This window comes from Mesitornis unicolor, unplaced genomic scaffold, assembly GCF_000695765.1.
Source record: "Mesitornis unicolor isolate BGI_N332 unplaced genomic scaffold, ASM69576v1 scaffold1201, whole genome shotgun sequence".
In the NCBI taxonomy this organism is placed as follows: Eukaryota; Metazoa; Chordata; class Aves; order Mesitornithiformes; family Mesitornithidae; genus Mesitornis; species Mesitornis unicolor.
Genome location: NW_010165563.1, coordinates 8045 through 24666, shown reverse-complemented (window position 1 = coordinate 24666; position 16622 = coordinate 8045). Strand labels below are relative to the sequence as shown.

The window sequence follows — 16622 nt, the reverse complement described above, 5'->3', positions numbered from 1 at the left end:
TAGGTCTTGTCCTTTCTTCCTTCAGGTCACTTACCATTCTGTGACAGCAACTCACTAATTATCTTTATTAAAATTTACGTTAGATTTCTTGAAATAGATGACGCTCCTTTTGTCACATGTGTCTGCACTTTCTCAATAATTCCTACCTGTGTTGCTTTTTATTTGCTAAGGTCACTGGATGGCTAAATTTTTAAATATTCTTTAATAAAATATATTGTATCTAGGAATTACAGAGACTGTAGTATGCCTCATATGTATTTGTGTGTGTTCACTTGCTTGCTTAGGACAATTCTAATTTATACATGGTAATGGAGTATGTTCCTGGTGGTGAAATGTTTTCACATCTAAGAAAAATCGGAAGGTTCAGGTAAGAATGTTGATATTATTCTTTTAAAAAGGTTTATGTTGCTAATTTGGGAAGAGGGTTTCATAAAATTTGTTACTATTAAAGAAAAAACTCTGAAGGGGTAAGTGCATTTAACATATCCCTCTTTCCATGGACTTAAACTAGTCAGGCACTAAAAAACTTGTAATTATTTCTTACTTTTCAGTAAGTTAATGCAGGCATTTGTGATCTATGCACGATAAAACCTTGGAATTCCTATGCATCTTATCACCAAATTTGATGATAGTTTCTAAAAGTAAAATTTAAAGTCTAAGCTCCATATTGTGGGATACGTTCATCTTGATTTGCATGTGTATTTTAACTGCAAGATTTAAGTTTAAGGAATGAGTCTGTCAATTCTAAAATGTTTGCTGGTGGTTTTTGGTTGGTGGTTGTTTTGTTTTTTCTTGTTACACAGTAAAAGAACCAGTAAAGAGATACTTAATTTGTCTCTCTCTGTCAGTTACATGATTGTTTCAGTATCTTAGCATAGCATTGGGATACTTAATATTCTTTTAATTCTTCACAGTGAACCGCATGCACGATTTTATGCAGCTCAGATAGTGCTAACATTTGAGTACCTCCATTCATTAGACCTCATCTACAGAGATCTAAAGCCTGAAAATCTTTTAATTGATCAGCAAGGATACATCCAGGTATGATATTCTTCATATATTTAGGGAGTGGATTCTTGCCTTACAGTGTCGGGTTAGGTAATTCTAGCAAATGTGTTTAGACTAAATGGTCTGATGCTGGTTGACATGTTAGCATGTATTCATGGAACATTAAAATGTAATGGTTAAAACCATTGGATCTATTTCCTCTGACTAAAATTAAGCATGCATAATGGAGCTGTCTGCAGTTGAGCGAGTTGTCAAGGTTTTCCCCGGGGTCTGTGATGAGAAGTAGGTGATCACATGGCTCTGTTCATCTGACCTATTTTATACGTCTGCCCTAAAACAAGACAACAAGTACCCTAAAATGACTGGTTCTCTTCATTGTCTGTATAAGTAGTTTAGGATAACCAGCTTACATGTCAACACCCACACTATAGTACTTGATTTCAGTCAGATGAATCCCACGCTTGGAGAGTCTTTACCTTCTCAGCACATCTGGAGTAAGAGATGAGTTGAGATCAAATGAGAACTGCAGTGCTGCAAATGACAACTTTGGTTCTACAATAGCCTCTCATGGCACCTCCTCATCTTCCTTCTAACTCTTATGGTTTTGATCTAAATGGCACATGGGAATGTGGTGTACAGCAACAAGCACTCTGCAGTGCTTTGCAGTCCTTGAACTGTAGAAGCTCTTCTTTACTCATTGTGGCACCTTTTGCCATAGCAGAAACTAACAAGAAAATATATAATAAAAATGTTTAGGATAAGTGGAAAGGATTCCTATCTTCAGTTGTTTATACTGTAAAATAATTTTGCATGGTGAGTATAATAACACTGTAGGGAGAAGAGAAATACAAGCTCTATTAATGTGGTTGGGGAGCACCATTAATGTAAAGCCAGGAACAGCTTACTCCAGAACTGGTGACTCTCCATATACAACAGTTTGATTTTGTGATGGTAGGCAAAGTGCAAATGAAAATGGGTCCAGTAATCACTCCTTCCACGTGAGTTTGATTTGCTTCTGAACAGAAAGAGGAGTTCTGTTCATGTGTTGATACTGCAGCTCCAGCTAAATTTTTGATAGAAACTCTGTTCATTTTCTTTTTGAATTTTAAAGCCATTACCATTTGTCCCATGTCTGCAGTGTGTTCTTACATAGACTGATGTGCATTCACAAGCACAGAAATGATACTTTGCTGACTGAAGCAGATCTCTCTAGTCAGCACATCACTCTTTCTGTTCAGTTGCAGCTGGGATTGGTGGTGTTGCTACCAAAAAATGAAACAAAAGCTGCCTTGATAGTTTGGAGTTTGGCTTCTTCAGTTGTGACACTAGAATGACAGAAACATCAGCACAGGTTATTGTATAATTAGCAATGATTATCATTGTGCTACAGTATGCTTTCTCAGGGAATGAGCTGAAAATTATACCAAGAAGGAGGAAGCAAAAGAAACGGATCTCCAAACAAGCACAGACTTGATAGCTTGAAACCGGTACCAGAATTTTGCATGTAACTCCCTGGCTTCTTATGTATTCCACAATACGGTCCAGGAAAAATCACAGAGAGGATGATAGCACATACAGAGTTCTCAAAACTTGCTGCAGAAAACATGACAAGTGGAATGAAGAATTTATGGCCACAAGTACTTGCCATTTGTGAATACAGTTACTGCTGCATTTCCCCCCCCAAGTCTTCACATAAACAAGTTTGACTCTGGTGATGCTTTCAAAGATACTCAGAATCAGAAGTTACTGGAAGACCTCTTTTATGTTTTCTTATTCCCACACTAATTTTACATACAACCTTTATACACTTATGCAATAAATTTCTATATTTACAAGACTTAAGGGTATCTTGACCCTTTTTGTGATTCATTTATTTGTTAACTAAAGGAAAAGATAAATATGTTGTTCGTATTCATGTTCTTTAAACTTTGAGCAGTATAAACAGTCTGATGTGAAAAGTATAAGAAAATTATTAATGTAATTGCAGAATATGTGAAAGATTAGTAAGCCATAGTTCCTACTTATTTTTTAAAATTGTAAATAGAAGCTTGTGTCAGCGGGAAAATATGTATTTTGTGCTACTTTTTAATTTTATGACAAGAAATCCTTTATCTGTCTGAATTAGTAGTATCAGGAGGGCTAGCTACTAAAGGTACAACTGACTATGATAAGCGATTTGAGAAATTTTTCCTCTGTATAAAATAGCTTTCCAAAAATTTTTAAAGTGCTTAATTTTAACTTTCTTTGTAGAAATGCACTTACAGTCAGTTTATTCCTTTTGATGACAGGTCACGGACTTTGGCTTTGCAAAAAGAGTAAAAGGAAGAACTTGGACGTTATGTGGGACTCCAGAATACCTGGCACCTGAAATAATTCTCAGCAAGGTACTTTGTCTTGTTGTTCAGCCATGTATTTGATGCAGTTAAAACTTACTGCCCAATTACTGAACTCAGAGCAATGAACAATTGCTGATACTTGCAAAAATCAAGCCTTGACTAATCAGCTCCTCTTGAATTACACAAAATGCAATTGTTGCATTGGAAATACTTTTTTAGTATACTAAAACTTACTCCAAAGCATGGATTTTCACATAACTGTACAGAACATTCTACGTATGCTTGTGAGGGAAAAGAGGATGAAAAGAATCTCTAATTAGATTATTTAACTGGCACCCTTATCAGAACAGCAGACCTGAGTGATTACATTCTGAAGTGTTAACAGACTAGAACAGGAACTCCAGAGGTAACAAGAACCACGTAATGGATGAATCGGTAATGGTTAAATAACTGATTGCAGTGTGTTTCAGGTTTAAAGCACTTTACTTGAAATGCAACATGACAAACCACTGGTTTTACGCATGAAGTACAAGCAGTCTAAGCTTACTGTTGATCAGCTTGTGACACTAAGTGTTTGAATGTAGAAGAAACATTATTTATCATATGAGCTGTTCAATTGTAGCTCTTCCTGTTTTGCAAAGGAAAAATATCGGTGCAGTTTATGGAACTGCTTATGAGATAAACAATCATAATGCATAATGTTAAATCATGCATTTAGTATGTGGCTTAATTAAACATCCTTTGCAGGTCTTTAAAAGTAAACCAAAAATGCTTTGGTTTGGGGAGAAAATGTTCTTTATTTGCAGCTTTTTTGCCCGTATGCATCTAAAGCAGCAGAAGAAATTGCAGTGCGACTACTGCAAATTCGCCATTGGAGATTTTTCAGGAAAAGCTGCGTCTTTGTGAAAGATCTCAGAGAACACACATAAAATTGATGGGGTCGGTGGGATTTTCTGTCTTTTTTAATATTAAATAGGATTTACTAATGATTTTATGTTCAGGCTTTAAAGATTGGATCACTGTAACAGGTAATTAACTAAACTTTTAAGATCTGGTAGCTAGTTTACTAAATACGAAAATGAATGTTCTGAAATGTGGATAATAAAGCAAAATGATGATGATGGACAATATAGGAAGTGTTGTTATATTTAATGAAATTTCCCTAAGCTTTGAAAGACGTTTCAATCATTTTGTAACAAGATTATTTTGATTTTAAGTAGCAAAATTACTAAATTGTGCCCATTTCTTGTCACTTAGAGGGTTTTGTAAACGTATCACTGAAACTCAGCACAGCAAAGTGTCCAAAATATTTAACTTTCATCACTGTTTCATTGCTGTCACTGTGTTAGGTTTTAAGGATATTGTTGTTGGAATCTTGTGAGCTTCAGTTTGGTTTGAATTAGGTCTGAATTCTGTATTAAACAAGCAATACTGTGTTTGCTTTCTTTGTATTCCATAGATACACGTTGAAAATCTTAAACTGTGTAGTAACAGTGTTATTTCTCATTTTCCCCAGGGTTACAACAAGGCAGTGGATTGGTGGGCATTAGGAGTGTTAATCTATGAAATGGCAGCTGGATATCCCCCGTTCTTTGCAGATCAGCCCATTCAAATTTATGAGAAGATTGTGTCTGGCAAGGTGAGTGAAGGCTCTGTGTATTTCACAAATACAGTTGTTTGTCTTTGCAGAACCTGTTTTCTGTGTGGAGTAGATGCAGAATTTACTGGCTACTATAGACAGTGAGCAATTTGGAAAGAATATGGGAAAAGTTTGTAATGTATACGTCTTAAGTACAGACATTGTTATAGTAATATTAAAAATTAAAGTTCTAAAAATCTGTTCCTTCACATTTATAATGCAAGTTATTAAATTTACAGAAATTGTGGTATTCATATCCTTTTATGCTTGGATTAAAATGATCCAAGAGCAGTTGAAAACTATTTAGCTGTATGTTTAATTTGCCTAGCTATTTTCTTTTCCAGAAATATTTTTGCACCTTGTGAGAAGCTCTGGAGTTTCCATAATTCATAGATTTCTTTACTCCTGTAGTCTTGTAGTTCAAGACACGTCTAATGTTCTGTTCACCTTTCATTGTTATATAAAACTTTTAGAAAGCATTTCCAACTTTTCCCTTTTACTTTTCATTAACATCTCTTAGTGTGCCAGATCACATTTGCATGCTGCTCCTCCTGCCAGCCAGTGTTGTCTCTTCGTGCTTCTTTGTGCTCACTTGATTTGTTATGGTTCTTCTCTTCCTTGTCCCTACATAAACACGTGCTGTGCTGCACCGTACACACTTCTGTAATTCTGATCAAGGTAGCCCTGTGGTACACTGCAGTCACACCAATTCCTGTCTAGGACCTCATTTAAGTCAAGAATGTGGTTGCCCTTTGAAAGGCTGTGATACTGTGTCCCTTCAGCTGTCTCCATGAATATGTGGGAATTCATTTACAAATAAATATTTTAAAAGAAATAATCTTAACATTCAGTTCTCAGGTAGCAGTGTGTTTGCTTTATAACCTTAAGTCTTTCATTTAATCTACCTCGTGCATTTAGTTCTCTACTTTAAAAAAGGAGTTAATATTTCCTTACTTCTCGGCTATCTAGGTATTACATTCATTAAAACCTGTTAATTTCTCATGTACTGTAACACAGCCATACTGACAGGTGAATTGAAGTAGTGTCCTTGATTATCAGATCTTGATTTCACAGCGTGTTTTTATGTTAAATAATTCCATGTTCTGCATTTACATCCTAACTGATCAGCTGAATATAGGGAGTGTCAAACGCTGAGACTGTGGGCATGACGGATACAATTTCTGACTGGTCTGTTTTCCTTTCTTCTTGTCTTCCATCTCAAATGGTGTCAATAGATCTTTTGCTAGTGAAACCCTTTGTAATTACACCCCATAAATAATGTTCAAATACTTCTTAGCCAGGTTTGAATTAATTGTATTGGCAAGTCACTCATGTGCTATGTAACACTTTTGATGATGGTGTATTTAGTTATCAGAAATGTATTACAGTACAGCATAAAATTCCAGATTGAATTTTCATATGATTACTAAATGTCGGGTTATTTCAGAGCATATCTGTATGTTTGTATGCTGTGTATATGCTGTACTGTATCTCCTGTGTTTGTGTGTGTATGTATATATATAATATAATATAATCTAAAAAATTGTTCCTAGAAAATAGTTGAGAATACATTGAGGAGATTGTGTTGTTGAGACACCAAGTTAAATTTAGCTTTTTTATCATTATTACCTTAAATTAAGATTTTTCGTCAGCTCAAACAGATGTAAAAACTTTCAGTTGAAAGCATGTTAGATGCACAAGGTAGCGCTATTGAGAAAGGCTCTGTGAAACAGAAATACATGCGCAACAATAATAATCTCTCTTCATGCATTCCTACTTGATTTGGTTTTAGGTGAAGAATAGAAAATGGCCCCAGTGTTTCCTTCTGTGTGAACGTTGTTTTACTTCACGGTGGGAAGAATCAAATTGATACATTGTTTTTAATGTTGTGGATGTATATTTTTAGGTAAGGTTTCCATCACATTTCAGTTCAGACCTAAAGGATCTTCTAAGAAATTTACTCCAGGTAGATTTGACCAAACGATATGGAAATCTCAAGAATGGTGTAAATGACATAAAGAATCACAAGTGGTTTGCAACTACAGATTGGATTGCCATTTATCAGAGAAAGGTAAGACCCTTCCTGATCAAAACTGTTACGGGTCTTTAAGAAGTTGAAGTAAAATTTCATCATAATGTTGCTTATTTTTGCTTTCCTATGTCTCTCACTTTTAATTAAGCTGAGAAAAAGGGAATAGGTTAACACTGAAGAGTTTATTTTGATTGAATTACGTTTGTTTCTTGTCGGTATTTTGCCCTGGACCTCTGTGTACGTTCATGTTCTCTTAACAGGTGTTGTGCTTAGGTTTATTTCTGGAATATCTCAGCCATCTCCTGCTGCTCTTGCTTTTTATTCAACCCCTGCTATAGTGGCATCTATAAATACTCCTCCACAGCAGAGAGGAATCTGTTTTCCTTTCCAGCTAGTTCCTAGCAGTCAGACTGTGCTTAAATGTGGAGGAGCTCCAGCCAAAGCTAGAGCTTTTATTTTTCTGCTGAAGAAGTATGCTCCCTCTGTCTTACTCTTGCTTTCTGTGACTGGGACAGGATCAGATATGGAGAGTGTCTACTGAGGAGTTTTTGCCTTCTGACACTACACTCCAGTTGGCTGCAGTTCCAGAAGCTGCAGTAGTGGAGAGAGCACTGCTGAATGCTGTTTTCTGGCATTTTTAGGGTGGTTTTCTAGCCCTGCCTGACCAACACGACTTGCAGTGTGGTTTTCAGATAGTCCATGCCCAGTCTGCAGCATGAACTTCAGACTTGCATAAGAAGGAAACCAACAGAGAGAATTGAAAATATGTTCAGACACGAGCAGTCATTAACATATCGGTTTGAGAGGAGCACATTAGTGGCAGCCAGGATGAATAAAGCGGAGCTGGGAGAAGAAACTGGGGAACGGGATGAGGAGGATGACAGTTCAGTCTCAGTTTGTCTTCCAGTAGCTCCAAAGCTCCCTCTCCCCTCAAGGTAAAGTCCAGAGTTATTTAATTGTAGATTAGTGAGTTACTAGAAACGGATTCCCAATAAATTATTTGTTCTGTTAAGTGCAACCTCTGAATTCTTGCTTTTTCATTAGACAACAATAAAAGACTAAAATAACTTCATTGGTGTTGTCCCGGAAGACTCAGGTGGAGAAATACTTTTGTGTCTAGATAGTGGTAAAAAGGATGGAGTCCAGCGATAACATTTCAAGGAACTGGTTTACATTGTTGAAATGCTAACAGTCTTGATTATAAGGCGTGAACTTGCTGCTGGAACAGCAGTATTTTAAAGGCCAAGCCTAAACACTAACAGTAGTTTCTAAAAAGAAACTGGTGGTTTGGCTACACAAACTGACAGTACTGTTGTTGTAGTATTCACTAACGTATTAATTACTAGAAGATGGGGTACAATTAACACATCTTGTATTCTTTCTATTAAATATAGATGTTTTAAGAGAAGATTCCCCATTGCAGAATTGTAATTATCTGTTCTTTGCTTTCTGAATGCCTGTTTATGAGGCAGTTTTGTATGCACTGATTTTCGTTCATGTTTTTAATAGTGTGCTAAATATTCTTAGCATTGCTAGTGCACTGCTGCAGAGAATTACTTTCATAGAAACAATATTTCAAAATGTTCGGTCAGAATAGCTATTAATAGTTTCAAAGGATTGTGAAAACTGATGCTGAATAAGTTCGAAGCTTCTAATCATAAGGAATAAAGGCTGTAATTCTAAGGGTCTGAAACAACAGCATGGATTTGTAATATCATGTAAGCAGTCACAGAAATACAGCAATAAACTTTGGGTTTATAACAACTTTTCACAGCGGCTGTTACCACAGCATGTCTTTTCCTGAATAAACATAGTGTACCGTGGCGGCTAATGCGATATGGATAATTTGTTATGCTGCAGTCATAAGTGAGCCAGTCGATTACTTAATATTTCAGATAAGATCAAGTCTTGTTTTCTTTATGTGTTTATTAAAATGCTGCTTGATAATATGGTTGTGCTTAGGGCCAAACAGGTATTTCTACTATAAACCCGTGTTACCTCCTGCAGTCTCTTTTGCGATTTCCTTAGTGAAGGAAAAAGTCTGAGGCATCTCATTTGAACATGTTAGAGAATTCCAGTAGTAAATAAGATATTTTTTGTACTTTGAGCTTTGTTGTAAGAAAGTAATAGAAAATCAATTTGAGAAGACACAGAGATAGAATTCGAGTAATGGTAAATGTGTGGCTTTGCAGGCTAGGTAGGTACACAGAGTGTTTATTCTCTCGTGATAAATCACCTAAACATGTATTTCCACACACTCAGTCGCCCCCTGCCATCAGTGATCTGATACCTGGGGCACTGAGCAGTTCTGTGGTGGCACTGCATGATCTGATCCCCTGCCTCAGCTGGAGCCAGGCCTGCCCCGCTCCCCACCATGCTACCTCTGGCACACGTACTCCTTGGGATGTCCCAGAGAGGGATACTTCCCTGATTACTTTGCATTTTCAGGCTTAAATTTGCATCTCCTCAATAATTTTGCTATAATTTTGCTTACCATAAAGGTGGATAAATCATACACCTGTCAAATGAGAGAGGAATGCAGTACTGATGGTGGTGCCTCCAGCTCCAGTTTGTCCTAGACCTGTTTCAGTAGAGTCTCTCTCCTTCTCCCTGATTCTTTATCATCCATTTCTCACTATTGTCTCCTAGCAATCCCAAACCCTGCTTATTCCTTCTTTTCAGCATGCAGTTGATTTTAAAATTTAGGTTCTTTTAAAAAGTAATTAAGCTTAAATGTGAACTTTATGAAGTGTGATAAACTAGGATTAAGATTTGAGTTAATATTTGCTGAGTGAAGGTGGAATTCAGTGGTCAGTTCTCTAAATTAGCATTTCAAGTGTCTGCAAGTTGGGAACAAGTCTTTTTTTCATTCCTCCCCCCCAACTGTGTAGGGGTTAAATGCAGGTATGTCCCTGTGCAAACCTGTATCTTCATTCAGGTTTAACTTTCAAGATAAGTAGAGGCTGAAGTACACTAATTGGAACAGAAAGATTAAGACTGTTAAGTTGTAGCCAGACCCAAAGATTTTGTTTTTAAGGTCAACCTCAAAAAGCTGCAGGTTCCCTTAGCTTGAAGAAGCAGGAGTTAAGAGGGTCATGAAAAAGAACTGGTTCCAGTACCTGAGTGTGAATGGCTTGCTACCATACAGTTGACATGAGATGCACTGAATCTCAAGGCTGAGCAATATGGATTTAAGAGGATGCACAGCCAGTCTTTATCAGAAGGGGCTTTCCATCGTTAATGAGAACTGTGCTGGCTTTCTGTAAAATCTTCTAGTGATCCCTTCAAGTCATTGCTTGTCTCTCAGCTCTGGCCTTTTGAGAAGGCTTTCACTTCTCAATTACAGTTAGGTCCTAAGAGGAACTTTGTAGGAGATGCAGAACAAATGGTTTTAAACTTGTATCAGGTTAGTTTTTATTTGGACATAGAAGATTTTTGGTACGAGGAGGAGAGGATTTCCAAACAGCCCTGAGATCTCTGAGTGGTGTTGATGGCAGTCAGTCTGCTTTTCTGCACCATGGCCATGCGACTGTTAAATGCAACCCTTGCTGCAGGTGATGAGCTGAGGGAGCAGGATCTTTTCTGCAAGAAGAAAACTAAATTTTGCTTTGAAGTGGAAATAATTTTTGATTTATATTTGTCATCACAGTGTTAAATCTAAAGGTATTGGGCAGATAACATTTCATGTGCCTTTTTTTTTTCTTTTTCCCTCAAACACAGGTAGAAGCTCCGTTCATACCAAAGTGCAGAGGCCCTGGAGATACCAGCAACTTTGATGACTATGAAGAAGAAGATATTCGTGCGTCTCTAACAGAAAAATGTGCAAAAGAATTTGCTGATTTTTAGTAGGAGTAAGAGGACAAGATGACATCAGGGCTCACATTGGGATCTTTGCACTCTGTTAACAGATGAGGTGGAGCTGAGACCATCATATGTCAAAACAGTTACCTAGTTACTTCATTCCACAAAGCTGACTGAGGTCTTTATTGCCATCTTCCATGTGTGCAGTTTGCACCAACCCTTCTAACTAGGCACAATTAAGCAAGCACTGTTTGTGCAGTAACACAGAATAATAGACCACTTTCCTACTTAACTTTGGTTTCTGTCGTTCTTTGTTTCTGTGTATTGTTCATTTCCCCCCTTTAAAATGAAGTAGTTTTTTACCCAAGAATGCTCCATTTTATTTTGAATAATGTATTATTTGTGTGAGTGAAATGGAAGGTGTTGCGGCTAGTGTGATTTAGACTGAAGTGAAAGATAAATGTTGCTTCTAGTCTGTGCCAGCCAATAATTCTTGTCTGTCTTGTGTCTGATGCTACAATTTATAATAATTTTTTAGTAGCTCAGACTGAACCTAGCCAACATTTTTAGCATTTTTGAAGGTAGTATTTATCGCCATATAAATGTCTGCTAAATTAACTTAAAAACATTTCTTCCTGGAGGCTGACCAAAATTCAGTAGAATCAATTGGATGGCTTAAGTAGGGGACAGTAGCTAGACCCCGTGCCTTGGTTTTCTACATCCCTGCAGTTTTCGTCACTGCCTCCTTCCTTTATATTTCCCACCTGGGCAGTAAGTAAATTGCCATAACCAGACTGTACCATGGAGAGCTTACGGTCTTGTGAGAGGGAGTAATTCCACCTGGTCTGGATTTTGGACCTGATTGAACCAAGTCGACTTACCAGCATTTCAGTTGGCGGGTATGAAATGGCGTTTTTAAGAAAATGAACCCTAAACTCTTAAAGGAAGTTTTGGTCAGTATTGTAGAGAATATGATTCATTTTGATTCACCTTTTTTATTTTTTTTTTTTTTTATTTAAAGCCATTATTTTGGCTCCCAAAGTAAAGTATTCCTTGTTTTGAGCCTTTTTTTGATTAAAAAGGGCATCCATTAAAATAAAAACCACCGCACCACAAAAAGCAAAATGCGCTCTGCCATTAGCTGTGAAAAACAAACGGTTTAGCAAATGCAAAATGTTCTAGATGCATCGCTGGATGAACACGGTTATTTTTTGTTAGCTGTTATTAAGAGGTTATTGCCAAGTTTTTATTCTGGTATACTATATTAGTAAACTGAGGATGGAGTACTGCTACAATCATTTTCTTTTTAATTACAGCACTTCATTCACGAAGAAAAGAGACAAAGTTTAAAAACTGCAACAGCTGGGTTTATTTTAGTAGCGTTGTGTCTTCATTTCTAACCTACTTTCTTTCAATCAAACAGAATGTATGGTCACACAGATACAAGTATTTGGGCTTAATTATGTTTTGTATACTCTCACCAACTGACTTAAAAGATACTGCTACCATGTGCTAGCTTTGGGCACTTTTACACATTTATTTCAATGTTAATAATCAGTGGCTCAGCACTTTTTTTGGGGGTTGCTTTTAAACTTATTCATAGTAGTTTTATTTGTACACTTGATTCTGGCTGTCTCAGTGACCTGTCTTAGAACAGCACATCTAAACAGTTTAAACTAGACTCTTATTTTATGATAAATTTACATGCATACAAGGATGAATTGTTTTTAAAAAAATGAGCTATATTGATACATAGCCATTGTATTTGTTTGAGTGCCAGTGCAAATAAGCCACTGGCGTTCCTTCCTTTTAATCTGTATGACACTCCTTTAAGAAAAGCCTTTGTAGACGTTTTACAGAAGAGTATGAGACGTACCATCCGACATTCTGTGTGTTTAGGTTGTTGAGCATTTTTGCACAACGTCATTAGGAGGCTGACACTGAATGCAGTCTTTGTCCACCCATATTTACATATGTGCAAGAAAAGTATAAGATACTTTGCTGTAGCAAATTTTATGTAACAAAGATATATCATCACATTAATAAATTTAAAGAAATCCTTTGTATGAAAATGTTAAAATCTTTTGTATTTCATTTAGACCAAGGACATGCTGCTGTATGCTAGCTGTATGCGATAAATTCTACAGTAACTTTGTTGTCGTTTATGAACTTTAAAAGATTTTAATAAATGTTGGAGATCACAATTTGATTCTGTTATGATTTTAATTTTTAATCATTACATTTATAATTCTAGTAAGGTTCAGAGATTTTTCTGTTTTGTAAAATACTGTAATCATTCATCTTGCGTGTACAGTAAGACAAAAGTCTAGGAAATTGGTTCTGACATGTCTGTCTGATACCCAGATTAAATTCTACGTGGGCATAAGTGGAAAAGTCATCTTAATGCCATGATATTATGCTATTTTTTAATTTTATGAAAATCCTGTTAGAAAGTAAAATACTTTTCCAATATGGCATAATAGACTTCAGTATGGAAATGAGATTCTATTTTGGAAAAGGAGGGGAAGTGTGCAATTTCCAAGGCATTAGCGAGTACATTTGACAATGTGAGTATTATACAACCCTCATTTAAACACAGTCATAAAATATAACTACAGGATATTATGTTATCTGTATTTAATTTGAAAAATCCTTTTCACAATATGGAAAAATTGTATATCTATGACAGTAGAAGCTTGTTAATTTTACACATTTGAGGAATTAAGTGTTGAACTATATGGTATATTTTAATTGTACTCTAGTTGTATGTAACTTTCATTTCCAACATAAAGGATTGTATCTCATTAAGTAAACTGCTTTTTTTATTATCTTGTCAGTTGCATTAAAACCCTTATTTTTAAATCCTTTAAAGTATTTTACTAATTTTTGCAAATAATTAGATGTTTTTAAGTGCTGCAATAGTGTGCAATATAGTAAACATTTATATACAGAAGTGCAAATTAAATTATGTACAACACTCGTGCTGCTTCTTTGTGAATCAGAATGTTGAGTGATGAGAGTCGTTGCATCTCCCTACACACTGCAAACGGCTTGAGAGGAGAGGGAAGGGTTGTGAAACGTACTGCACGTGTTAGTTGGGACCCATGAAGCTTTACAGTGACTAGGGTGTGTTGAGGAGATGGCCTGGAGAACATTAAAGGCACCATGAGAAGTCAGGGAGCTGGACTTCTCGGACAAAGGCGAGCGAGGTGATCGATAGCTGCAATTTTGTTTGTCTTCGTCTTTCCACATTCAGATTGGACGCTTCTTACTAAAGATAATTGCCTGCTTTTGAACTGCCTGCAGATCCCGCTGTACAAACTTCGTGCTGTGTCTCGTGCTGTGAAACGGCTGAGAGAAGTAAAGACTCTTCATGGTCTTGGCATTGTCTGTCTTGAGGCTTTTTCTGCAAGTGTATGGAGAGGCTGCTCTCTGGTACCTGCTCTCTGTAGCGCAGCTCTTCCTCTTCCTGCGCTCTGAGCAGAGCTTCAGCCTCTGCTGCTGTACGCTTGCTGTCTGTGGGTTTGTGTTTTTCTTGGTTTCATAGTACAAATGCTATATTGCATTTTAAAGACCTTTTACTTTTTCTAAGGCTGAGCTAAGAAACTGCGAAAAGATTGTCATCTTGTTTTACTACAGCTCCCATGCAAGCATGGTGTGTCGAGCAGATTTGAAGGTGTCATTCAAGTCTGTTGTTCTGATTTGCTGTGTGTAAGGAGGACTTTTCCCAGATAAGAATTTGGAACCATTCTGCAAGAAACTGGTAAAAAGACGATTCTGTTCTTCAGCTGGGGTGTGTGTAGCTGGTCTGGATGTGTCTGACAAAACAGCAAAATTAAAGAAAGTTGTATGACCACCACAGTATTACAAGTGTGGGTCTTGCACACTTTTTTAAAATGTTTTTAATTGACAGCTTGAGGAATCAACTGATTTAAGGCCTCTGACAGAAGGTAAAATGTGAGTGTCCAAGGTCAGGCAGGGCAGTGATCACTTCCAGTAAAAGGGTTGGAGCTCCACAAGGGTCTTTAAGTGTTGTAAATATTTGTCATCTTAAATAGGAATTGCGTAGTGTTGGGTTTTTTAGAAGGATAAGACGATTATCTTGGGGCAAGATAGGGTGTCAAGATAGCTTCTCTTCCTAACTTTTGAATTTGATGGTGGATAAAAGTTTGAATTAATCGGAGGTCTTAGTTGCATTTTGACCTTTTGTTGGGTTTTGGTTGGTTGGTTGTTTCGGGGTGGAGTGTTTTTGTATGCTATAAAAAGGGATGCCTGAAGGAAACTTCCATATGTTGAAGATGTAGTTTATGCTTATAATACACTACTACAAAACATTCCTACCTCAGTGGGATAACAGCAGCTTGAGTTTTCCATTAAATCATTGGGATGAGTTCCCAACAGTCCAATGCTAGTAAAATTTCCTTTAGAATCTTCACAGTCTGCCGGTCCTGTTCCCTCCCTCCCTCAGACAATCAGATAGAAATGTCTTTGCAAAAATGCACTTCTAAAAATTGTATTTATGTGGCTCTTTGCTTTAAATTTTAAAAGCAACATGGTTTGGGTGTTTGTTTGCATTAGCTCATGGTCAGTGAAGCGTGTAAGAAAGACTCAGTGATGAATTTGCATCTTCCTCATTAAGCTTACAAGATTGAGATTTTGATAGACTACACAGTAGCAGTCTCATAGCTAACTGCAAATTCTGCTCTTTGTGTTGAGAAGCAGCCTGTCTGAGGATGAGGCATCGTTGCAGAGGTCAAGACACAGAAAACACTTTGCCCAACATGTGGATGTGGTTGCAGCACAAAAGCTCTTTAGGTTGGAAAGATTGTTTGGTTGGGAGGAGTTCAAGGACGAAGGTCGGTGCTGTTCCTGTACATACGCAGCCTCAGAAACAGATGTTTTCCTGTGCTGGGAGGTAGAGGTCACAGGCTTCTTCCTTTGCCTTTGCTTCCAAGATGCTGTGGGGGATTGGAAAGGACACAGCTGTGGCTATTTTGACACAAATGAAGCAAGGTCTCAGCAGCCTGGCGTGTCGTGCCGTACATCCTGAGTGTGTCCAGTCAGTTCCAGGAAGAAATACTAGTGATGAGGGCAATAAAGAGAATACTGGAGTGCTGGAAAGGCTTGACTAATGTTCTGGAATTCTTCCACCGCCAAGATAATTTGATTAAATAAAAAGAAAATCCAGCATCACTTCATTTACGTTTAGTGGTTTGGTCTACAAAGCAATATCACAAGAACCATCTTCTGGAAGTACTGTTCTTTATTATGTATATTGCTACTTTGTATATTTAGGTATCTTAAGTAATATTTCAACAATGTGAATGCTTGATTGGGAATTCCTTTCAATTTCTTCTATCTTTTCTACCATCTTTCTACTTGACGTTTGCATAAAATTGGTATCTCAGTGCCAGGGCTCCATTAATGGTAGGTAACACCTTGATTGAGTAAAACAATGTAATTTGCCTATCTCACAGGTGTGTTAATTGAGGTTAAGCAATCAGTATTTGGTTATTTCATAAGTACCCAGAATTTGTAAAACAATCTCATTTTCAACTGCCACCCTAAAGAATTTATAACCCCTGTAAATACATGATCTTTATTTCCCTTTATTCTGTTACCATATATATCAGGAATTTGGCATCTGGAAGGCTTGCTTACTGATTGGAAAAACTAAGAGAGAAGCTGAGCAGGGAGCCTTAGAAATACGCTGTACCACAAACAAGATCACGGTGCCAGAATCAGTCTAAGGGCTGTACAATATAACGTGTGTGGTGCAGTGATACGGTTTGGTATCTGTGATTTG

The 16622-nt window shown here is 37.1% G+C and overlaps 1 protein-coding gene across 2 annotated transcripts in view; it reads left to right on the top strand.

The window, feature by feature from the left end:
• The window catches only part of LOC104548588 (cAMP-dependent protein kinase catalytic subunit beta), a 35963-nt gene extending 22282 nt beyond the window's left edge, over positions 1-13681 (top strand). For both annotated transcript variants that reach the window (XM_010194652.1, XM_010194653.1), the window contains exons 5-10: positions 285-367; positions 915-1041; positions 3297-3392; positions 4861-4983; positions 6890-7054; positions 10736-13681. In XM_010194652.1, the coding sequence (XP_010192954.1) occupies positions 285-367; positions 915-1041; positions 3297-3392; positions 4861-4983; positions 6890-7054; positions 10736-10861 (720 nt within the window). In that variant the 3' untranslated portion in view covers positions 10862-13681. The remainder of the gene's footprint in view (positions 1-284; positions 368-914; positions 1042-3296; positions 3393-4860; positions 4984-6889; positions 7055-10735) is intronic.
• The last annotated feature ends 2941 nt before the right edge of the window (positions 13682-16622 follow it).